This window comes from Ostrea edulis, chromosome 9 (genome assembly GCF_947568905.1).
Source record: "Ostrea edulis chromosome 9, xbOstEdul1.1, whole genome shotgun sequence".
NCBI lineage: Eukaryota > Metazoa > Mollusca > Bivalvia > Ostreida > Ostreidae > Ostrea > Ostrea edulis.
Window position 1 is genome coordinate 39496440 of NC_079172.1, and position 26455 is coordinate 39522894.

The window sequence follows — 26455 nt, forward strand, 5'->3', positions numbered from 1 at the left end:
TTGCCATAACAAGTCACAGATCAAGTTTGAATTTTGTCTCGGTCCGTATAGCATGAATTATCAGTTTTCCAGACTTTTCTTGGATATGCTTACAGATATTCATTTGATATATGGTACATTGCTTTGCCATAACAAGTTACAGACCAAGTTCGAATTTGGTCCCGGTCCGTTGATTTTCCCCTTAGTGATGGCCCTTGGACTTAGAAATATAGCATTAATTATCAGTTTTCCAGACTTGTTTTGGTTGTGCTTGCAGTTATTCATTTGATATTTGGTACATTGCTTTGCCATAGCAAGTTACAGATCAAGTTCGAATTTCATCTTTGTCCGTTGATTTTCCATTAAGTTATGGCCTTCGGACGTAGAAAAATACCACGAATTGTTAGTTTACTTCCAAGTTTCTTATCTCTGTAGATAAATATTAAGAATACTACACTCATTAAAACTTCTAGCATAGTAATACAACAGTATAGCTAAATAATTCATGATCATCTACATGTCAGAGTTTATTGACTTGGTTAAAGACCTAAACCTAATTATAAATTTGTCTTTTTTCCTGGTATAGTGTCTACTCGAATAGTAGTTGAATTCCAGCCATTCCTATCCTGGTTCCCCAATTTTCCCCTTTACCATAACCTACATAATGAACTTTGAATATTGTTGTGGTACAGTAATTTTTGCAATAGGGGACTATGTATTGCCATGCAATACGTTGTTAATGTGAGTATCACTCGGATGCTTGAAAAGATCACCACTTCTTATTGCACGCTTGTGAAACAGAAGCTTTTTTTTAGTAGATCTCATACTCACATCCCCAAGTGTCTTCTCCTTACTGTCCGGCATTGTTATAATTTATTCATCAAAATAAACACTTTCCAAAAGTTTTGGGCTATTCACTATCACACATGCAAAATAAAACCTTTTCTAAACTTTCCATGCACTTTATATGGATCAAATCGTTCAATAAACACTCTTTTTTTACCAAATGTACGAGAGCGTTTTTCACCGTCCGACCTCATCACTGTCCATGTTTTCCTTCATATTTCTGATTATGATATCGATAGCTTGGCATCTATCTTTTCAGTATTTTCAACTGTTGTATATCTGATCATCATTATCTTTTGTTCAAAACCAAATTTAGCGATATGACTAGATATCATATTCTAGACACCGAAATTAATTTTCTTCTTTCGAAATGGGAGTCGATCCGCGTGAAAGCATGATTAATTAAAGGGAATCGAGGGAGGAATTTGAAATCCCTTGTTTCTAAAATTTATGATTAGATATTGGAAAAATATGAGAGAAAAATATAATGTTTTTCAAGAAAATTTAACTGTATTTTTATCACTGAGTTCCAGCGTCAATGGTCTGTGTACAGCTTAATTGTTCGGAAGATCTTCCTGTAGATTCAGAGGTAAATCAGGATAAGCTACATCAAGACTGGCTCCTATAACAGAAACATAAAATTATTTATAAAGAAAGTCTGCTGGCTTCGTCATGAAGACGGTAAAAATATCTATGTTTTGTTGAAATGAAGACTGAATGCAGAAATATATACATAGAATATAAGAAACATTCCAGATAAAGAAGTACTGAACATCTTTGCGACTTGGTCCATTTTGAAAAGAAAGTGTTTCCTGATCCCTGTTAATAATTTCAAGATGTAAAGGACCAATACGCATGATCCGTCTTTTTCCGTCTTGGTTTTAAATTTTACTTCCCCCTTTCAAAGTCTCGCGAGACTCAGGGTATGTGAGAATTTGGGCATGTTGTATGTAAATAATACCGGTTCTGCAACTTGTGTTGTGATCAATTCACCTGATTTTAACAATGGTGCAATATCATTGCATTGCAGTACAATGTAGTAGTATAAACCTAATACACAGAAATATCCACAAATGATCGATTTTAATGGGAATGTGGTGTATTTTATCCCACTGTCGTCAGCCAGGAAATTCCCAAAGCTGAGAAGAGCTGGGTCAAAACGTATAGCTTCGCGAGCCAAATTCAGGCGTTCATTTTCCTGTACCCAGACGTTTTTACACCCCTTTCAATAAAAATGCCTTTAATTGTGGAAGGCACATGGAGGTTAAATCGTTTTCTGATGCCATGTTTGAATAAACCAAAAATGCCCAAGATGAATACGCTTTTCCAGACTTCTTTACAATAGAGTTCCGCTACCTTGGTATTTACGATCTTGCGTTTTCAGAGTAACAAAAGAAAAGACCTGTAGAGGAGAACGACTTTCCGGAAAAAGTCACATTGTTATATCAGGTATATTTAGTTATTTTCTGCCGTAGGTATATATGATTTTTATTTCGAATCTATAATTTCGTTATTATCAATAATGTTGAAATTGACCCTCCAAGTTGACCTAGACAGCATTTTCCTACTTTAATCACCGATTTTGACATGCTTTGGGCATGAGTTTGGGTCTTACTTTTATCTTTTGATTGTTTACAATTTTAAGCACAATTTAAGTAGAATTTGGGGACATTCCTGCCTTGGGGTCGGAATTTAAATGACGAAAAAAACCCCACCCCAAATTATAGGAACTGTTTTTGAAAACCTGGATAAAATTTACACGGGTATTGTGATTCGAATAACTCAGACGACTACACCGCTGGCAGTATACATCCCCGGGGCCATATGGACAGGGCAAAAATACCAAAATTTACCATTAACCCCTTTAAAAAATCTTCTCTACAATCGCTCATATGTAAAACAGCTAAATGCATGGTCATGTAGAGCGGGAAAGACTACCAAAATTGTAAATTTCGTGATCCTCGTGGTACAGGTTTTGACTTCAGAGCCGGTTCATACTTCCATATAGTATCTGTTGTAATGCTATTGATAGTTCCGATCCGTCAATTAAATGTGCATCAACAGACTATCAGATCAATATTCATAATTATGTATAAACACGATTCGATCAGCCGTCATATCCCATAAATAGACAATTTTGAGCGGAAAATAGTTTTGCAATGTGCTTGAGGAACTTGCGATGTTGACGAGTGGTATCTGAAGAGGGACGCGATGACGTTAAACGTATTCTGCTCCCCGAACGCAAGACAAAACTTGAAAAGTGCCTCCTTCGGATCAAAGCATGTGGACGCCCCACATGACAACTAACATTTGAATTTTCAGAAGATAACTTAAAAAATATTGCTGCTAATACTCTCATGTTTTAAGGTAAGTACTTTACCACGTCTGGTTGCAATTATCGCAGTGATTCCGAAGACGTAATAAATGCATAAATATTATAGAGGGACTACGGACAATATATTATCAGGAAAGCCTGTGTGAACTTCGAGCCCAGGAGAGCTGAATGGAGACAATCGACTTATTTGTATTTGTGTGATATTTACCGACATCTTCTCTGATAGGTTTCGATATAATGTTATCTGTTTCGTCATTGGCTTCTAGTGGTGCTGCTGCTAGAGTTATCGTACGTGACCGGTGATGTCCTCCGTGTTTCTGAGTATCACATGACTGGTCACATGTTGAATTATGTTCAAGTGCATTGCAAATTGTAAATGAGCAGATGATGTAGAGGGATCTTGGGTTGTTGGAAAACTGCATGTCTTCAAAATAAAACTTTGTTTCGTGTGTCTTTTCCGAAATTATTGCAGCATTTGGATCAAGCATGCAACTGAAAAAGAAATTAGAGAATCATATTCCTAAGTAGAAAAACGTAAGAGGTTAGGATAATTCTCAACCAATAACTAAATACATCCATTTTGGCTACTAAAATTCAACACCGATTTACGCAATATTTACATCTTAGTATTTACAATGTATGTATTGTTATTTTTCATCATTATAATAATCAAATCTATAAAGCGCCAATTAGAATTAGAACTACTCTACAACACTTCGTAATATTCAACGATGAAAAAAACTTTTCATACATTGTATCTTTTTTTTTTCAAAATCACGCAAGATTAAACAATAGTTAATTCAAGATTAAAAATTAGATATGTAATGATAAAGAATGTACATTTGTAAATGATGAACAATTCAGAATATTCAAGATAGGGGAATGAAAAGGTGAATATAACTAACAGTGATCAATCTCACAAGTCTTATAAGCAATACAGTATAGAGAGTTGGCCAAATACGAACCCCTGAATATACATGTACCAGATGTCGGATCAGGTGCGTAGGAGGAGTAAGTATCCCCTGTCGACCGGTCACATCATCTAAAGACAAGTAATGATTGTTCAATCACACTTACCTGTCTCTCATTATGTAATAGACATTTCGATCTTTTGGATGGGTGGTGAGAAAACATTGCTTTATCTTCATTTTGACGTCGTGCTTTTCAATTCGAGAATACGCCTTTACGTAAATCAGATCTCCGGGCCGCGATCCATACACTGGTTTCAAGTTATGAAAGTGAGGGTCAGTATACAATTCAATCTCTACCGAATTCCAGGAGATTGGAGCGCTTGTTGACGGTAATTCATATGGGTTATTTTTGTCAGGGTTTTGAATGTGGAAAAAATTTTCTAGAGCGGAGGATGATCGTGCCCATTTGCAGGTGACCTCCAAACTCAGGCGGACGTCCCGTGACCCTGGTCCATGACCTGCGTGTGAATCTTGATGACTCGCGGCATAAATTATTGTGTTGGTGTAGTAAATATAACTGCCACTTGTAATCTACAAACAGAAATTACGCTGTAAATCTAATGTCAAGTACAGGGTCACGTGGTGACCAGTACCCATATATTCTGTGAAAAGCGTATACAAAGCTGGGTTTCTGTTCAGTTTAGTATTGTGTATACATGTAAACACAGTTAAATTGATCATTTTAAAAGATCGAGAAATTTCCTGAGACAAATTATAAGACACAGGATGGTGTCCCTTATCCCTTTTATTATATGCAGACCTCCACTATATCTCCCATACATGTGAATGTTTGCGTATTGTTCTGAAAACTGTCCACCCTTTATAATCATAAGATGTTTCTGTTGAGAACCGCAATGGAGGGGTATGATTTTACCACAATTTGATTTACACTACATATTCTTTCGTAAAAGATTGTCTCCCAATGAATGCACACCTCAATATGTAAAACTGACAACTTCTACACTGAGAGTATATCATGACAATATGGTCATTGACTGAAAAAGTATATTTCAGGATTAGATGAAATACCACAAATTTCAACTTATCCTGTATTAGCGAGGTTCGTTATCGAGCCAACGCCTATTGTGACCTCCGTTTTGGAGGTCATATCCAATAAACCTGTGTTACAATCTCAATATTCCAAATGGGATGTATACAACCAGGTTCTTTATTGAAATATATACAATGTAAGCTAAAAACCCGCGACCTTTACTTGCGCTTAAAAAGGATCTACTGGTATTCGTGTTGGTACAAAAAACTGTTAATGGACCAGAACGCCGAGCTGGTACCAGTACTTCACGGTGGCGACATTCATTTATGAGTCAGCGATTCTCAAAGGGACGTTATAGTGGAAACAATATGCTGGTTTCGAGATAGGAACTCTCCTGTTTTGGAGGCGCGTATAGCACGCGAGTTGAAGCAAAAGTGGGACAAATCACCAATGAAAACAATAGCGACGCTCTAAAAATAGACATTCTTTAAACATAGATTCTTTGCTAAAACCGCAACTCAAACAATTTGTTATTGAACGGGGAATGACTGTTAGTGATTATAGCGTCCATCAGCTTCGGGAATTAGTTTTTAAAAAATTCCGTGGATTTAAAATTACCGGTGTTGAAAACACCCGATGACACCAGAGACTTTCTTCGTCAGAGAAGTCGTGTGATTTTTGATGGAAAAATCATTGAATTTCCAACTGTATCCTCTCCGGAACTGAATAAATGGTCTGATGATTTAAAACAGATTCCATTTTTTACCCAAGCTGATGTATTTGTTTATTTGATATCTAAAGTCAATACCGAGTGATCTCTTCAAAATTACATATCTGAACGAGGTTACAAATTGTTTAAATCTAATCACATCCACTCTGTTCATTGTCATGAGTTAACTCACAACCATCTATATGTAAAATCGCTGTGTGTTAGAGGGACTTCACTGTCAGCTGATCCATATAGGACATGGTGCTTGCTTAATTGCACTGATGGGAGTTGTACCTCTGTTGGCTGTGATTGCACTGGGCAAGTAATGTTCAATATCAAAATTAATTATAACGATTAATTTTCACACTACACAATTTCAATGTTTTTTTTAGGGTTTTTTAAAAAAACAAAATTACATTATGAATTAATGTCATCAGAGCAAATAAAAGTGATGTCAAGGATAATATTCTGTTATCAATTAATACATTCATTAAACATGGATATTGGCTGATCATGCTGATAAGAATTTATGATATATATAGATAAGTACTCCAGCATTCTAATTGTACAATTAAAGGGGCTGGTTCACATTTTTGAGAACTTTTTTTCTTTTCATTTTTCGATGTTAAAACAATAAAATATAACTCATTTCAAATTTCATTTTATTTAGGTGTAAAATATCACAGAATGTCATGATTATATATAAAAAATCACAAATTGAAACCTGACATAATCATTACACTATGCAATTATAACAATGTAAAGATAAAGAACCTGGAGAAGTTCAGGATAACATGACATCAAAGGTGAAGATAACGAACAATGATCAATCTCATAACTACTATAAGCAATGCAAAATAGAGTTGGGCAACTGAACATGACTTATAATGATATAATTTAACAGAACTTAAGAATAACCCATAACAGTTGAAATTACCTTATTTCCAATTATAATTACATAATTTAAATATGATGAACAAACAAAAAACAGTAAAGTTGACAACCAAAACTTCGACCTTCTTAATGCAAGGACAAGAGCAATATTTTAGCTTTAACTGTGTGTTATATAAACAAGAATTGAGTTTTGCTTCTGTTTTTCAAACTAATGAACAGTTAATTTTGTAATTCAAAGCATCCTAATGGTGCTTAAAACAAATTTTAATTTTAAATGGCACATATCACCTAAAGAATACTTGAAATGTGATAGATATATCAAACTTAGATACATGTACATAACCATACATTTCAACACTTATTAAACAATAACATACATTGATCTTTGTATATACACAACAAATGATAAACTCTCTATAATAATTAAGTTGCCATAACTTTGCAAACATATTGGGCATTAAATTTTGATCATTAACAGTGAAAAACAAAAATTTGGGTGTAATTGTGAATCTGACCCTTTATTGTAAGAAAACTTGGAGTAAACATATTAATAAATATATACTGTTAAGGGTATAAAAATATCCATAGCTATAGATCATGTAAGAGAATATTTGCAGCATAAAAATTTAATCAAGATTATGTCTTGAATAAAAATATCTTTTTATCCTGAGATGATGGTGGATGTAAACATGTTTTGGCCTTATTGTTCAGCTTGACATTGTGGTGAGAGAGACATGTTGATAGAAATACTGAAACATGTACTGACAGAAAATGTAAGTGGGATGTTCCTCGCAAAGAATCAAAACCCAAACTATTGGATGAAATTGAACAGTCAATTGAACTGTCTCGTATTCCACCATTTGAACACAGTTTTGACCCGACTACTCTTTGTACAAATATTTGTGATGTATTTAGATTTAGTTAAACGTTTTGACACTCAAATTATTGAAGTTCTTGAAACTACTGCCAATGATAACAGTGAAGAAAATGTACCCCAAACTCTAAAACAATGTATTTCAAACTTTGATCCTAATGGAAATATATCAGTATTTGACTACCTAACAACATGCATAGATGAAAAATGATTGTAATGAAATCAATAAATTAACTGACCACCAGTCAGAGTCAGTTAACTAGTACAAATACAGATATGGTAGAATTACTTCTACCATCTTACACAATGCTTGTCATTATTAAGGAAATGACCCGAATAATTATATAGTAAAACAGATTTTGAGCAATGAATGTTCATCATTTTCAATACCTGTCACTATTTATAGAAAGGAAAGAAAGTTTTGGCAAGCAATTTATATGATAAAATGTATGTTGCAGAACACATAGGTGGTAAATTGAAAACTTCAGGTCTTATAATTGACTCCAGTAAACTTCATTTAGGTGCTTCACCAGATGGAATTTTACAATGTAAGTGATGTGGGACAGGAGTACATAAAATTAAATGTCCATACAAATTCAGAAATTTCACTGTAGATCAGATTTTCAATGAAAATTATCATGTTTAGAAGGAACATCATAGACAGTTCCTTCAACAAAAATGGAAAAAGGAAATATTCATATCTAGTGATCAGTCATCCAAAAACTTACTTTGTTAAACACCACTCTGATTCCACTCACAAGTACTCCGAAGTTAAAATTAAAAATATCCTAGAGTTCCTCATTGACAATATCTCCGTGGTCTTTGGTGATCAGGTCTTCCAACAGTCTGTTGGAATTCCCATGGGCACGAATTGTGCTCATTTGTTAGCTGACCTGTTTCTATATTCATATGAAGCAGAATTTATTCAACTTCTACGTGAGAAGAAAAAATCTCGTGCTGTGACCTTCAATTCAACATTTAGATATATCGACGACGTATTATCTATTAACAATAATAACTTTCATTCATATGTCGATTCGATATATCCCTGTGAGCTCGAAATAAAAGACATCACTTCTGTTTCATACTTAGATATTTTATTGAAAGTAGACATTAACGGCAAACTGACAACTCAACTGTATGACAAATGGAATGATTTCAGCTTGTCCATCGTTAGCTTACCATATTTATGTAGCAATATTCCATTATCACCTGCATATGATGTTTATATATCTCAACTGACTCGATACGCAGGAGCTTGTTCTGTGTATAGTAAGTTTTTAAATCGAGGCAAGCTACTGACAAACAAGTTGATGGTACAGGGGTCTCGACAGTCTCGATTGAAGTCAGCATTTCGCAAATTCTATGGTCGTTATAACGATCAAGTTCGTCAATACAACTTATCATTGGGTCAAATACTGTCTGACGTGTTTCATACCGATTGTTAGGCCGTTCTTGACACACTGATTTTGACTACGGATAACTCCGTTTACCTGATCAGGATATAGGGCTCACGGCGGGTGTGACCGGTCGACAGGGGTTGCTTACTCCTCCTAGGCACCTGATCCCACCTATGGTGTGCCCAGTGGTCCGTGTCTGCCCAACTATCTATTTTGTATTGATTTTAGGAGTTATGAGATTGATCACTGTTCATTATCTTCACCTGTCATTCAATTCCATATTTAATCTATATATATCTAGCACAGACTCTTGCTTCATCAGGCATATTATATATTGCATTAAGGATAATGCACATATTTACATATCAGGCGAGTACTGATGTCCACATGTGAAATTTGAAATACCACCAATGACAGTGTATTAATGCAAACAAATTACTGTTCCTTGTGTATTGTCTTTACGTCTATCCATGGGTATACATATTGCACATTTATGCCCATTTGGGTCCTGCATGATTTGATAATAAATACTAGTTCTATTTTTATGATGAAAGAAATTATGCAGATCCAAAATCCATGCATATTCAAAATATAAATAAATACATGAATATACTTTGGAACTGCATATTTTTCTTTTAATTGTTTTGGCTGTATGATTTCATCTCTTTCCTATTGCAATATACATACATACATGTATATAAACCCCTAATATTAATTACATGTATATACATTCATACACAATAATTGAATATTGTTTATTAATATCATAATATTAGTATACAAAAAAGGAACAGATATATTATAGTTTTTTTAGTTTAGATGCCTAGCTTTTATAACAAGACCAGGTGAATTCAAACAAATTTTCACAACACTTTATCAAACGAATGTTAAGAAAACATACACATCTATAATAATTACCATCATACATATCCTGTTGGACATCTATCTCTTTAGAAACAAATGGGATGTCATCTTCCTCATAGTAATGTGGATTCTCAAAAATGTTCACAGCATCACCATCATCGTCATCACATGTATCTCCAAGGAAATCACACTGTGTGGAGTAATCGATTCTTCTGTAAAATAGTTTCCCCATTAAAATATGCCATTTTGAATTTTATATTTTAACAATAATAAAAGCTATCAGTGCATGTTTATTTAATAAATGAACAAAAATAAAAGAAACATACATGGAGCACTAGCTGCATGTCAGAACATCTGATTCCAAATAATGAATTTGTTATTTGAAAAAAAAATTGCAATGTAAAAACCACAAAGTTTACTGTCTTCTGCTTAGGCTCCTATAATGGTTACTTGATTATTATTCGTTGTAAGTGCAAATAGTTCTACTTACCTATTAAAGCATGGTTTTTGTAATTGTTGTAAAGGAATAATATTGGTACTGATGACTCTGGTTCAAAGTGACACGAACAAATCCGTGTACTTGTTCAGTACCCATGATTTCTCTCGTCTGATAAGTCTTATACACTGCTGTCTAGCGCGCGGATTAGTCTTTTTCGGCAGCGAAAACAACTTGATGTCTTTCATATGAGGATATTTGTCCAAGTTGGTGTATTTCCTGGTCGAAGACGTACATCCTGGCACGCAAAAATGATATAGTTGTCGATGTATACAAACCGTGACGTAAATCTGTCCCATCTTCCGGTTTATTATGGGATAAATTTAACCTCCTACCTTGAAGAGCGTCGTCAAGGGAGAGTATCTCGAAACTAGCGTATTAACAAACCGGTAAATTTCTTTTGCCATATTTTCCTGTGATCGTCGTATTGATTATATAGAAAATGTCTATCAATTGTGCATTATGGAAATTGTAATGGATGTAAAGAGAAAAGTGTGAAATGCATGCATTTTAATTTAGTGTCACCTTCAATATATTTGTTGTTCAGTGTGCCCTTTCCACGGTATTAATTCTGGTGAGTGAATTAAGCCACCATATTAATGACATACGATGCAGTAAATACATGTACTGAGTCATCACTACCTATTGGAGTGTACTTTGATCTCACTTACATTCATTGCAGTATGACATGTGCCAAATGAATGCTGAAACTTCAAATAAGGACCATCCACAAAGCCCTTGCATTTCTCGGTTCCCATGTAAATATCGTCTACATTAAAATCCGGGTACTCGTCAATCAAGGGAGGTAAATAAAGCCGTACGTCCCAAGCAAATCTTCGACAGTAGGATAGAAAGATGTCGCGTTCTGACAAGCCTGTGAAAAATTTATAATATAGGACTATTTGACACAGCTCATCTTGAAGATATACAGACCTCTGCTAACCTCTAATTTGGACATTTAGTTTAATAATATCTGCTATAAAAATATCGAAACGTAGATGTAAGTAAAGCAATAGCAAACATTATTTGAATTTCCCTTCGCCCATATTCATCCATGAAGATGATTACTGGCTTATGAAACAAAAATTGAATACTCATATGTTGAATCAATATATTCCAGTGAGACATCATTGAATCTTCCATACCTGTTTCACATTTGGATATTTTATTGAACATAAATGTTAATGGCAAACTGACAATTCAACTTTATGACAAACGGGATGACTTCAGCTTCTCCGTCATCAATCTCCCATATTTATGTAGCAATATTCCATTATCACCTATATACAGTTGTATGGTGTTTATATCTCTCAACTGATTCGATACGAGAGAGCATGTTCTGCGTATGATCAATTTCCATGTCGAATTAAGGTAGCTCATTACACTAAAGTTTTGTTAAATGGCTTGTTAAAACACCTCTTATGAAGTATGATTTCACCATCAAAAGAGTGACACAAGTTCTCGATCATTTTATATGAATTTCTTGTTATTTTTCCCGGCATGATAAAAAAAAAGTGTTTTGTTTGCAAATAAAGAGATTCTAGAGTCCAAATTTTGCTGTGATTTGGTGCATGATATGAATATTTTTAAAAACATGCCTAAAAGATTCAGATATAAATGTTCTAATTTCTTAGAAAAAAATATCTATGAAAATTGAAAACGTTATTTGTTCATAGTTTTTAAATCTACGCATAAAATCTTCAGAAAACCTGTCAGTTAGAAAAAAGATATATCGAATAAATGAATTATAAAAAGAAATTGAAACGAAATTGCCACATTTCAGATATAATTACTACAATCAAACGAGAGAGAAAAGTACCTATCCCGATCAAAATTGATAGAAATTACTAAAATAATCATATTGTTGCTACATTGTAATTGTATGCACTGTTCACCAAGAAATTAGTTTCCTTTATGAATTCGTTTAATTTGTAAACCATTTTATATTAAGGAAATGTAGTTATTTGATTACAATGTTCTCTATGACTACTTTTTTTTTATAATTCCGATCGGGCTTGGTTCAGATTAGAAAAATCGTAATATTTCTGAATTTTGACCATTTCATTTGAATTTCTTTTTAAAATATATTTCTATGGTATATCTTTTTTTCTAATTGATATGTTTTTTGAAGAGTTTATTCGAAGATTTACATGATATTAGGAAATAAAGTTTTCAATTTTCATTAATATTATTTCATTTAAAAAATTAGAACGTCTATCTGAGTCGTTTAAATATGTTTTCTTAGATATTCTTATTATGCATCAAATCACAGCGAAATTTGGACTCTAAAGTAACTTATTTGCAATCAAAGTACCATTTTCATCGTTCCGGGATAAATCACAACAAAATCATATAAAATACTTGAGAGCTTGTCTCACTCTTTCGATGGTGAAATCATACTTCATAAGGGGTGTTTTAACGAGCCATTAAATAAAAATCTAGTGTAATGAGCTACCTTAAGCTATTGACAAACAAGTTGATGTTACAGGAGTTTCAACAATCACGTTTTAAGTCAGCATTTCGTGAATTCTATGGTCGTTAATGATCCACTAAAATAGTTCAATTTGATATTTTGGAAATACGAATACAATGGAAGGAAGAGGTAAATAGTATAATGAATATGTTTTTACGTCAGTTTAAAGATTTCATCGAGAAATAAATACATTAGAATAGCATAAAGTTATCACCTTGAAGGCATTGGTTAATATAATCATTTCGTCTTAAAGTGTTAGATGTATCTATGTTATCAAATGTGTTTTTAAAATGTAGACATTCCTTTATGAAAAGAAGAGTTTTTCGTTCAGTTTGTAACTAGTATAACACCATGGTACGTGTAGAATTTGAAAATATGAGCTTCATGGTTGAGAACAAATGAATCTCTATAGGTTGTTTCAGGGTCGGTGTCAACCTCGTTTGTGATTTCCTATCGATTGCTGTTCTTGAATATGAAATCCAAATACTTACCTGCTAAGTGTGTCCTGTTAGCAGACGTTCCTGAATTAAAAGAAAGAGCGGGAAACGTAAATGTAACAGGGAATATGCATCACAAGAGTTGTTACACTTTGCTCCTGTAATGATTTTGTTTACATTCTTATTGATGACCATATTCAGGACCAGGAGAATATCGGCAATACTACACTCAAGGGTCAAAAGTATTTCCGCACTCTGAATTTTCATTACAACTTTCATGTTGTAAGAACTTCACCAAAATTTGATAATTAATGTTATCATTGTGAAACTTTCAGATGATATGTAGCATTCACTCATTATTCATGTCAAATGTTACTTTCAGTGGTATTATATACATTTTTGTGGGTCGATTTATGAATTACGAGGTAGACTTTTTAAATTGCTAATTAATATGAAATGTGTAAGATTGAGTTCAAATAAGTTACAACTTACAACATGATTATCCTAGTGAATGTTAAAAACTGTAACACATATGAAAGGTGAAGATAACGAACAGTGATTAATCTCATAACTCCTACAAGCGATACAAAATAGATAGTTGGGCAAACACGGACCCCTGGACATACCATATTTTGGATCAGGTGCCTAGGAGGAGTAATCATTCCCTGTGGACCGGTCACACCCGCCGTGGGCCCTATATCCTGATCAGGTAAACGGAGTTATCCGTAGTCAAATAGAACAAATAACAATAACAGATCCCTAAAATAGCTCTTACAAGTTTATTATTTCGGATTTCAAACATTTCGGTTGAGCATCACTGAAGAGACATTACTTGTCGAAATGCGCATCTGGTGCATCAAAATTGGTACGGTATAAGTTTTACATTATGACCCCTGGGTCGAGGTTTCTGCTGGTGGACTGTGTGTCCCCGAGGGTCTCTACAGCCCAATAGCTAAGTACTTTGATACTAGCTTGAAAATACGGATGTATATTTAATTGCTGTGGTAAAATTTAGAAATTCATTTCAAAATCAAGGATTATCTCCCTCATGCATAGCTCTTATTCTTAGGCGAATTTGACTCAATTTTTTGGCACTCTGTTTTTTCCCTAAAATAGCTCTTACAAGTTTATTGTTATTTCGGATTTCAAACATTTCGGTTCCGCATCACTGAAGAGATATTATTTGTCGAAATGCGCATCTGGTACATCAAAATTGGTACCGTATAAGTTTTACATTTAAATCTAGATGATTATGCATGATTTGTGAAATTTTATAGTAGTAAAAATAGTTTTATCAGTGCTTTAAAAATTGTAATACTCAATGAATCATATTGTGGAAATTAGCAGTGTGTAAATACTTTTAACCCTTGGGTGTAATACTTCAACGAATTGTAAAGGTTTTCTAATTTATTTCTAAATTTCCACAGCATTCTGATTCAAAATATTTATTCAGATTACAAATGGTTCTTTTATGAATATATTTTTCTAGGTCCATCATTAATTGTACGATTATTTGTCGTAATATAATGTAACAATTGTTATCATGTATGAATTGTACATTTTGATACAAGTATCTCAAAATCAAGTGAAATGTAAAAACATCTGTTATTAATGCTACTCACGACAGTAAATACCGACATCATTATCATGAGAACAGTTTGTGGTTCCCCATTCTTCAAAAGGACAAAAGGAAATGTCTGTCTCGTCCCCTTTACACTCCAGCGCATCTAACCATACACGTATGTCTCCCTTGCCGTACATTGCGTTTCGCAATACGCTTTAATTCAAACAAACAAACAATAAGTATAATAAAATTATTGTAAGAAATTAGATTATAGCATTCAATATTTCATGACTGTTCGGTAGGTTTATATGTAGAATTTTGCTTCATTTTAAGTTTCATTATTTATTATATACCCATCAATGCTTCGGGTTTTTTTTTTTATACTGTTGAATTCACGGAAAACCGGATCATCACACTGTTTTTTTTTTAAAATTCCGTATCACTATCCTATGAAACTCTTGACGTCACAATGCATCAATGCAACGATATCGCCGCGTCACAAACAAGACTGCGTACACAAAATATAATTTCACGGTATGTCTGTATTTTTGATAATTTTGGATTACATTTATTACCTTATAAATTTGGATTTGAAAATGCATAAGGGGATATAAAATTTATTATTACTACAGAGACTTGATCAGATGAGTTGAATCACGTGCGAATCATCAGATCAAACTCGAAGTTTCGTGTCTTGTGTGATCTGATGATCCGCGCCTGTCAGCTCGACGTGATCCAACTCATCTGATCAAGTTAATGTAGTAATAATATATATGTATATTCTAATTTAAAAAAACATTTAGTAAATCTTTCCTCAAATCAACAATACCAAAACCTTTGATACATTCCTCTCCATGTACGATAGTTACGTCATAACGTGTTGGATATGTTTCACCGTGTATTAAACTGACGACCAAGCGTACTCGATGTTTCATATAGTGTATTGAACCGACGACCTAGGTTTTTTATGTTTCATCGGGTATTAAACCGACGAACCAGCGTATTTGATATGTTTCGTCGTGTATTAAACTGACGACATGAGAGTTTTTGATGTGTTTCATTGTGTATTAGATTGATGAGCCAGCGTATTTGATGTTTTGTCGTATATTAGACCAGACTTTTTAGACTAGACTTTATGACATTATAGACAGTTGCTTCTTCATCAAGAATGGAAAACACAAATATTCATATCTAGAGATCAGTCATCTAAAAAAATTACTCTGTTAAACGCCACTCTGATTCCACGCACAGGTATTCTGAAGTTGAAATAAAATTTGCTGTTATTTTGTCTTCTTGATTTAGCTTTGCGGGTACTTTGATGTAGAAGTATTAGCTGATTTCCCCCAAAATCTTCTGTTGAAGATTTCTTTCGTCATTTGGTATTGTTATAAATGACAATTTTTCAATCAATCACTCTTTTGTTCAGATTTTTAATGACAGCAAAAACGAGCCACGGTGAGCAGAGTTTGGGTAATAGAAGCTGATAAACATAAAATAAAATATGCTGGAGTTCCACATTGACAATATCTTTGTGGTCGTTGGTGATCAAGTCTTCAAACAGTCTGTTGGAATTCGCATGAATTGTGCTCCTTTGTTAGCTGACCTGTTTTTATATTCCTATGAAGCAGAATTTATTCAAAAACTTCTACCTGAGAAGAAAAGACCTTTTACTGTGGCCTTCAATCCACATTTAGATATATCGACGACGTATTATCTATTAACAATAATAATTTTCATTCATATGTCGATTCGATATATCCCATGAATTCGAAATAAAAGACACCACAGAGTCGTTCACTTCTGCTTCATACTTAGATATCTTACTGAAAGTAGATATAAACGACAAACTAACAACTCGACTTGATGACAAACGGGATGATTTCAATTTCTTCATAGTCAAATTCCCATATTAATGTAGCAATATTCCATTATCATCTGTACATGGTGTTTATATCTCTCAACTGATTCGATACGCAAGAGCTTGTTCTGCGTATGCTCAGTTTTTAAATTGAAGCAGGCTACTGACAAACACGTTGATGGTACAGGGGTGTAAACAGTCTCGTTTAAAGTCAGCAGTTCGCAAATTTTATGGTCGTTATAACAATCTAGTTAGCCAATACAACCTATCATTGGGTCAAATGCTGTCTGATGTGTTCCATACCGATTGTTAGGCCGTTCTTGACACACTGGTTTTGACTACGGATAAATCTGTTTACCTTATCAAAATATATGGCTCACGGCGGATGTGACCGGTCAACAAGGAATGCTTACTCCTCTTAGGTCCCTGATCCCACATCTAGTATATCCAGGAGTCCGTGTTTGCCCAACTTTGCTTATAGGAGTTATGAGATGGTCACTGTTCGGTATCTTCGCCTTTCATTAAAATGACGAACAGGCGTATTTGATGCGTTTCATTGTATATTAAACTAACGAGCAAGCGTATTTAATGTGTTTCGTCTTGTATTAAACTGAAGACCTAGCACATTTGATGTTTCATCGTGTACATGTGTATTAAACTAACGACCCAGCGTATTTGATGTTTCGTCGTTTATTAAACTGACGATCCGGCGTATTTGATGTTTCATCATGTATTAAACTAACGACCCAGCGTATTTAATGTTTTTATCGTGAATTGTTACTACCCAGCGTATTTGATATGTTTCACCATGTATTAAACTGACACCCCAGCGTATTTGATGTTTTGTATTAAACTGACGACACAACATATTCTATGTGTTTCGTCGTGTATTAAACGACCCAGCGTATTAAATGTGTTTCATCGTGCATCAAACTGACGACCCAGCGTATTTGATTTTATTTATCGTGTATTAAACTGAGTACCCAGCGTATTTGATGTTTCATGTGTATTAAGCTTAAATTTACGAATAACCGTGTTTGACCATGTAATATAACCATGACTAACCGCCTTAAGTTTGATATCACTCACAGAAAATGATACTTACGTTCCACCATAATTGAAACCCATTTTCCTGCACACAACATCCGCATCCAGTTCATCGAACAGATTGTCACAGACAGTGCCCCACTCGCCTTTATGCCGTACTTCTAAACGCCCATCCCATTTAAACTTCCCGCCCTCCAGACGCACCGCTTTATTAAAGAAATATGAATACTATTAGCAGACTATCTCTAAGCAGACAAAACATGATGTTCATACACTAGTCTGTTGACCCAAACTTGCGACTAATTTTAATTCATAACACTTGGGGTCAGTTAGCACTGAAAATGTCTATTACGAAATGGAGCTTTGTTTTATTAGAGCTCGTCTGGAAGACCCTTGACTTCCAACTGTCAGATTCTTGGCGAAGGAAAAGTTGATATCCATTATGAACGTCTTAGATCATTATCACCAGATATTAAAAACACCATAACAACTACGCAAAACGGCAGGTCAAAACAATTTTGGATACCAAACATACAAAAAAGGGAACTATGTTGTTATAGATTAATGTATTTTGTATTCTAATGTCTTAAAACATGTTAGATAGTTTATTCTATATGGTACGAATATTTCGAGGATTGATCTCAAAATATTTACGGTTCCAATTTTTCGACTTTGATATTTTTACAAATGGTAATGATAGCCATTTCCTCATGACTGCATTGTAGTTGTGAACATTACGCGTATGGATCTTGATAAATAAAGTACGTCTATTTCAAATCCTGGGAATTCTAAAAGAAATATCTAAAGTAGAATGTAAGTATATTGAATATTTTTTTTAAATTCCTGAATTGCGATGCTTCACACTTGCATATTCTTCATGAAGCAAGAGGGGGAAAAAATGCCGGCATGGAGCGTCGCAGTTCATAGCCTGATGCATTTTCGAAAATGAAATCTTTTCTTAAGTATATTTCTATATACACGGTCATGTATAAATTCATAACAAAGTTAACCTGACTTATTTGGAGCATAAGAGTGTTGAACTTTAGCTTTTTGCGAATTTCGCTCTTTCAAGACTTTTAATCGAAGTATATTTTATTATCTTTACTACAGATATGAAGAATTACAAAACGAAGTCGGTGGTGTGGGAATAAGTAATTTTCAAAGGGAGAGGTGGCTTCAAGATACATGTATGAAATAAAACAAGCCATGTGTGACCATTACAGATACTTCTTAATCACAATTTGTAATTTCTATATATCCGGGACGTATTATCACACAGCGATGTCTGTACGTAGCTCCATTGGGGTTTCCTCTTTCTATTGTCATTTCTCTCTGTACATATCAAGCTGAAATTTAGGTGTAGCTTCAATGTAGGTAACTCTAGATGACCGTATTACAAATTTGATGAATTTCAACCTCTCGTGTGGGGTTCTGCCGCTTTCTTTGAAAATTAATATTATATTGAGGTATAGAAATTATTTAACTCCTTCCACATATTTTCAGTGAGTACCTTCTTAGTTTACAGAGGGTTTGTATGGGTATTGAAGATGTGTATGTGGAAAGGAGTTTATTTTTCTCCGATTTGTTAAGAAAATAGCAAGTTATTGAACTTAGTTTTAAGGAAACTTTACATAGCTAGTCCGTTTAATTCCTCACAAAGTTTTAAAGCTAATGTCCTTGTAAACAACTTAAAGATGTGCATATCATAAAGGTTTTTATTCTCAAGAATTTTGAAATTTCATGATGATTGAAAAAAAAAAGTTGCAGGTATTCAGTTTCTGGGAAATACTTTACACACAAATCGCTTGGTTTGTCGATCTCTGTCACAGTTTTTATAGTAGGACGTTTTGTTCACTCGATGCAAAAGAAAGTATGTCACGGCTTGATGTGGCTGCTACTACCATAAGTAAAGGTCTACAGCTCATGACTTAGGAAACACCCTACATGAGCTTGTGACGGACGTAACATGTACCGCTTCCGGTACTCTTATCCTTGAAAAAAAAATTAATACCGAAAGTTGTTCTCGGTGAGTCTAGCCCATGCACTCCGGAAATTAAAGAACCAGAAGGGATATCGGCCAACACGTACTGGCTATCTTTCATACACCGGATAGGGTTATGTTTAAAATAGATACACATTCAAATTATTATCTTCTAAATGAATTAATCGGGGAAAATAAAACAAAAAGAAGCTATAATATATTATTGTATACACTATTCAAATGCTGAAATGTTACCCCCAAAACCTTCAAGATTAGCCCCTTAAATGACAAAACATAAACAAAATTTGAAATTTAAAAGTAGAGGAATAATAATAATTTCGAAAACTTACCTGTGTCATTCGATCTCGTTTTGTTTGCTAAAACAAAACAAACAAAAAAATGAAATAAAAAGATATTCAGAATCGTTTTGATGAAGCATATACTGTAAATGTAAATACATAGGAGGGTGTGTAATCATGCAGTGTTTCTCGTTACAGCAATCAGCTGATTGCCGATGAGTGTGAACCTTGTCAGTCTGTTTGATACATGTAGTTTATTTTCTGTTTACCAATTATAGCAGTATTCTGTAAACAAATTTGAAATAGACTTTTCATTTCAATTATGGAAATAATACACATGTGCAATAAATATAACTTTTATAGCATTTTAAGGTATTAGTACAGTTCTGTTTCCGTCCGTCGTCGTGCATTGATCGTATTACAAATATTTCAAGATTTTCAGTTTCAGTGGAATCCATTCTACTGGATTTTTATGTATAGCATTTATGGGTAAAGGGGATCGAAATCCCTGAGAGGTGGGTGGGACCAAACCATCGAAATAATGTAATGTCAAAAAAATCATTTTTACTCCTCGATATCAAGCAGTCAAAAGTTTGCATGATTATAATAAACAATGAACTCTCTACCAAACTCGTGAAATCTGTGATCCCTGGTTGGAGCGAAGGTGCTCATGTACTTAAAATACATTATATTTTAGAAAAACTTGGTCTTTACTTCTGGACACCAAGGAAGCAATGTGTTAGCGTAATTATAAGGAGTAATTAAGCTTCTACCAAAATAGTGAAATTCATGATGCCTGGGTTTAAGGTTCAAACCTGGGGTTACATATTGATCATACATTACATATTAGAAAAGGTTCTTTACTTCAGGGCATCAAGAAAACAAAATGCTTCGTACTCAATAATGATGATTTGTTTGAATGACTTTGCAGTTCTGAAGAAATTATAGGACGTTAAAGACGTGTATAAAATCAAACTTATGTGAATCTTTGCTTTTGGTAGGATGTTTGATATCGGTTGTTGTCACGTACTGTGGCGACATATTGCAATGCATTTAGTCTTTACAGCTAGAGTGTTATGAAAGGTGAGGGTGACGATCCCGTACTGAATCAGTGTAATTACGTACCACACCACACCACTGCGTCTTGATCGTGTCTGCATCGATGACCGGCCCAATTAAAAGATTCGCACTCTTCTAAATCATTCTCGAGCCCTGTACATTCTAGATCCGCCAACCATATCGGTCCTTTGCCAGGCCCAAATGTGTTCGCTCTCAACGCCCTATAAAATTATTTCAGAGTAAATATAACATCAAACATAAATGATGCGTTTTAGAATATCACCGGGTGTCAAGATATACTAGTAATTGTGCAATGAAGAAGATAGTAATTTCAAATTCTCAACTAGTATCGCCTTCCCCATACTATCGCTCTCGAGTCTTTGCACGAGCGAGACTCTGGTACGATTTCTATTTTACTTTTGTGAAAAATAGTGGGCGTTAAATGGAAACAATAACAATGGTTACTCCTTATAAAGATATATGAGGGGTATTTTTTTTTGTTCGTTACAAAGCAAACATATTTTTGATTGTGTCTTGAACCAAATATCTTTTAGTATTGATAACTGAAGGTCTTTCAGTTGAAAATTTTAAATTTCGCCTTTGTGAGCAAACTTTGACATTTGCTTCGAACTTAGTTCCTCCACGTTACTCTATCAGCCAATCAGAAACAATACAGATTTCTCGATAAGCCTCGGTTTGAACTCACAAATCGTACCAGACTCTCGATCGTGCAAAGTCTCGAGAGCAAGAGCCCAGGGAAAGCAAGACTAATTCTCAACACAAACCATCCATCTTCATCAAATCCGAGCATTCTACAAACTACTTCCGCTTCACGAGAATCAAAGTGATTGCTGCATAGAGTTCCCCAATGTCCATTGTGTTTGATCTCAACTCGACCAACATTTGGTGCTGGCCCAACCAGACGCACGGCTATAAAAATCAAACAAATATCTGACGATATATATATTTATTATATACCCATCAATGTATCGTTCTTTGATACTGTGGATTTCACAGCGTGTGATCCGGTTTTCCGGATCACCACACTGTGGTTTTCTGATTCCGTATCAGTATCCTCTGAAACTGATGCCGTCACAATGACGTCACAATGCAACAACGCAACGTTATTTGTGGAAAATGTTGACCGCGTCACAAACGAACCTGCGTATACAAAACATAATTTCATGGTATGTCTGTGTTTTTGATCATTTGGATAACATTTATTATCTTATAAATGTGGATTTAAAATGCACAAGGGGGTATATAATAAATTTATCATTACTACAGTAACTTGATCCGAAGAGTTGGATCACGTCTCGTTGACAGGCGCGGATCATCAGATCAAACTCGACGCTTCGCGTCTCGTGTGATCTGATGATCCGCGCCTGTCAACTCGACGTGATCCGACTCTTCGGATCAAGTTACTGTAGTAATAATATATATATATATATAACACTAAACGATTTTTTTAATATCGCGAAATATATGCTAAAATTCTTTGCCATAACAGTTTACGAAAGATTTAAGCGTTTGGAATATGAAAAACCGAAATTTACATAAATAAAGCCAAGCACTGCAAGCATGTACAAGTGTCCTGGCAGCTTGAGACACTCAGAATTCGGGGAAATCCTGCTGACTTGTCTTGTTTGTTTGAACATGCTATGGATTGTCAATATGATTTTTTAGTATAAGAGAGAGAGAGAGAGAGAGAGAGAGAGAGAGAGAGAGAAAGAGAGAGAGATCACCTGTGATAATCGAAAATCATATATTATATGGCATGATTTCATGAATTCAACAGATGGACAAGCTCACTAGTATTTCAGGATAACGTTAACCCGCTGTTTTTATTGGGGAATTACTTAGTATATTACATGATTCACCTTCCATTTGTTTGGGGGGAAATACACCAGTTTCTATTTCTTGGGGGAAAGAAATTACTATAATTTGCTACTTGTTCGGGAAGGAAAGATACGTAAAACACCATGCATTTCTCCGGGTAAATATATAAATCGTCTATGCTACTTATTTGGAAAGGGAAAACAGTTCATATACTATTTTCAAGGACGGAAATACATATCCCATAAGGGAAAACATCTTCTATTTGTTTGTTTGGTAATGAACATACATAGAGTATCCTCTGTTTGGTAAGGAACATATTCATTAAGCATTTTCTATTTGTTTGGTAAGGAACATATTCACAAAACATTTCATATTTGTTCGAAAAGAAAAATCCAGATATCTATTCGGGAAGGGAAAATACGTATAGCGCCTTCTATTTGTTCGGGAAGGGAAATTTTGTTAGTGTAGGAAGACTTGTATTGCCTGTGATATTTGCTTCCGTTCCATTTCCTGAAATAAAAAAGAATCTTATTTAAAATGCATCATTTATGTCTAATCGTCCGAAGTTAAACGATATGATGGTGGCAGGTTAGAGTGAATCTAATAAAGAATACATCAGTGTTGTGAAACGCTTACATTTGTTATTATACGATAAATAGTATAAGACATCAGACTGTGCCTACATGTACATGTACAAGTAACATCAACTCCTCGGTCTGGTAGAACCATATAGACAACGTAACAATGCTAGAGCGTGAACAAGAGTACCACCAACGGTACATAATACACCCGTGAAAAGCTGATATAGGCGTGAAAAGCTGATATAGGGTGATTTTTTACACCATGATTTGTAGAACTTGTCTTTAAGTAGTATCAGCAATCCTCAGGGTGTGACACACTTTGCATCATAAAAACAAGACAAATCATGTACTCTCTATGTAATATTTTCACTTAACATAAGATGTATGTGTACCAAGTTTAATGGTCCTTGTCCCAACGAATCGGTCTGCATCCTGCTACTATGACCTTCACCTTAATAAACAATAGGCATCCCCCACTTGGTATAAAGTGTATGTGTACAAAGTTTGACGGTCATAGCCCCAGTGGTTCAGTATGTATACTGCCTACAAGGATTCCTACTAAGTGATACTGTGACCTTGGCCTTGCAAAAGTAATAGGCATCTTTCTCTCATCATGTTGATCAAATGTACCAAGTTTCAATATCCTGGAGCTTACAGTTTGGTTTGTATCCTGCCTACAAGGTTTTCCAACTTAGTGATACTGCGACCTTGACCTATAACATCGAAAAACAGTAGGCACCTTCCTCTCATCATGGTGATCAAATGTACCAAGTTTCAATATCCTGGAGATTACGGTTCGGTTTGTATCCTGCCTAAAAGGTTTTCTTACCAAGTAATACTACGACCTTGACCTTGGACTTCTGACCTTGAAAAACATTAGGTATCTTCTTCTCATCATGGTGATCAATAGTACCAAGTCAGTTGCAATATTCTGGAGCGTACAGTTCTGGTATCCTACATGTATGTACAAGGTTTTCCTACTAAGTAATACTTTGACTTTGACTTCTGACCTTGAAAAACAATAGGTATTTTCGTCTCATCATGGTGATCAAATGTACCAAGTTGTAAAACCCTGGAGCTTACGGTTCGATCTGTATCCTGTCCACAAAGTGCGGAACAACAGACAGACGGACGGACGGAAGACGCAATACCATAATACGTCCCGCCTTTGATGGGCGTATAAAAATGACGAATCCACAAGAATTAGCCATACTGAATGAATTTGTCATGTATTTATGAATATTTATTATAAACTTACTACACGAGACGGAGGCGTCCTCCTTGTGTGCACAGGAAGCACGACCCCACTCCGAATATGAAGGACATTGCTTCAGGTCCGTCTCATTTCCAACGCAATTCAAACTTCCTGCCCACATCGGTCCGGATCCGTAACCAAAAACACCGCTGGCAAATGCCCTGAGAAATTGAAATGATCAAATATGAGATATTTTTTGAATTAATGGACAATCATTTGTTACATTAGAAATGGATGTTCCCTGAGCATCATGCTAACTGATCTGTATTTACACATCATTCTTTATGAACATTTGAACTTAAAACATCAATAGGCATCATCTGTGTCCCCAATATAAACAATCTCGGTACCAAGGATACAAAGCTTCAAATTTAGGCCTTTGCTCGGCTCTTACGGCCATTGAGCAGTGAGAGTTCCTTAGCAAGCCACACCTACTACGACACAAGACATACGTTTTAAGGTCATATCCGAGGACCCGTGACATTCACACCTGATGCCGAGCGTTTGGCAATGGAACTGTCACTGTTTTAACGTCGTAGGTCTGTCACGGCCGGGATTCGAACCCCGACCTTCCACATGCGGGGCAAACCCTTTACCTCTAGACTTCCGCGGCGGTAAATGTATCATACTTTCACCAAATATATTTTATTCATGATAGGAGAAGATAACGAACAGTGATGATTCTCATAACTCCTATAAGAAATACAATATTAAGAGTTGGGCAAACGTGGACCCCTGGACACACCAGAGGTGGGATCAGACAAACATGGACCCCTGGACACACCGGAGGTGGGATCAGACAAACACGGACCCCTGGACACACCAGAGGTGGGATCATATGAAGAATAGGAATAGTCAGCAAAAGCCTTGTGAATGCAAGACCTCTCGATATCTTTAGCATACTTACTATGACTTTCTAATAAAAAAAATCCTTATGTGTCATTTTCTTCCAAACTGCCCTCTAGATAATGATTGAGATATACAACTGAAGCGGTGCCCAGAATAACTGGGTAAATAAATTACAGAATCATTTTTCGAACTTTATGTAATCGTATGCCTCAACTGCGCATAAAATCTAATAATGGTTTTTAGTATGTTGGAGTCAAGACCTTCCTTTAGGCATCATAATTACTTTGCTGCCGTACGGCGGCATCAGTGTTCCCACAAACACAGCTTGTCTATTACCATATATAGTACTTCCTTGTCTGCATCTAGATTCATAAGAATTAACTTTGTCATACCATCCACCGCTGTGATATCCAAGCATTCTACAAACAACATCCGCTTCTTTGTCGTCGAAGAGGAAATCACACACGGTTCCCCAATGCCCATTGTGGAATACTTCCACCCTGCCGGACCATGCGTGATCCCCGCCCACCAGTCGGACACCTAAATGTGAGAGTTAGTCGAGTGGGTCATAATTCAATGGCAATATTACAAATAGCACCGTTCTATTTCGGCGGGGTGAAATATTATATATTTTGTTTTCACCGTAGTACTTTAAGACTTACATTCCAGTGATTAAAAATACAATAGTCAATGAACATATTAAACTAATAATATGTACTACATATGTACAATCTTACCTTCTGTATAACCTGGTGACTCCCCAACTCCTAGAGTAAGAAAAATTAAATACAATATTTTAAATAGATCTTGAAATTTAAAAATTAAGTGTTGTGAAAAAAGATTAAAGATTCAGA

General features: G+C 35.0%; 2 protein-coding genes across 2 annotated transcripts in view; both read right to left on the minus strand.

The window, feature by feature from the left end:
• Window positions 1–1313: 1313 nt before the first annotated feature.
• On the minus strand, window positions 1314–22001 carry LOC125660366 (deleted in malignant brain tumors 1 protein-like). The gene is made up of 10 exons (XM_056149169.1): window positions 21863–22001; window positions 21144–21298; window positions 20070–20096; window positions 17797–17944; window positions 14892–15046; window positions 13324–13353; window positions 11031–11233; window positions 4238–4662; window positions 3369–3652; window positions 1314–1447 (listed from the first exon to the last, which is right to left on the minus strand). The coding sequence occupies exons 1-10, from the start codon at window positions 21886–21888 to the stop codon at window positions 1380–1382; spliced, it is 1521 nt and encodes a 506-aa protein (XP_056005144.1). The 5' UTR covers window positions 21889–22001; the 3' UTR covers window positions 1314–1379.
• Window positions 22002–23349: 1348 nt separating this feature from the next.
• Window positions 23350–26455, minus strand: part of LOC130050524 (soluble scavenger receptor cysteine-rich domain-containing protein SSC5D-like) — a 6778-nt gene continuing 3672 nt past the window's right edge. Inside the window, exons 5-8 of the mRNA XM_056150732.1 lie at window positions 26339–26368; window positions 25994–26141; window positions 24756–24913; window positions 23350–23426 (exon numbers count right to left, since the gene is read on the minus strand). Of these exons, the coding sequence (XP_056006707.1) occupies window positions 23350–23426; window positions 24756–24913; window positions 25994–26141; window positions 26339–26368 (413 nt within the window). The remainder of the gene's footprint in view (window positions 23427–24755; window positions 24914–25993; window positions 26142–26338; window positions 26369–26455) is intronic.

Excerpts from the sequence above, each read along its gene's own strand:
- LOC125660366 (XM_056149169.1), bottom strand. The coding sequence starts at position 21,888 with ATGCTCGGATTTGATGAAGATGGATG. Across the intron at positions 11,234-13,323 it reads TAACAGGACACACTTAGCAG|GCTTGTCAGAACGCGACATC; the intron begins GTAAGTATTTGG and ends AATTTTTCACAG. Across the intron at positions 4,663-11,030 it reads CATGTCATACTGCAATGAAT|ATTACAAGTGGCAGTTATAT; the intron begins GTAAGTGAGATC and ends TTCTGTTTGTAG.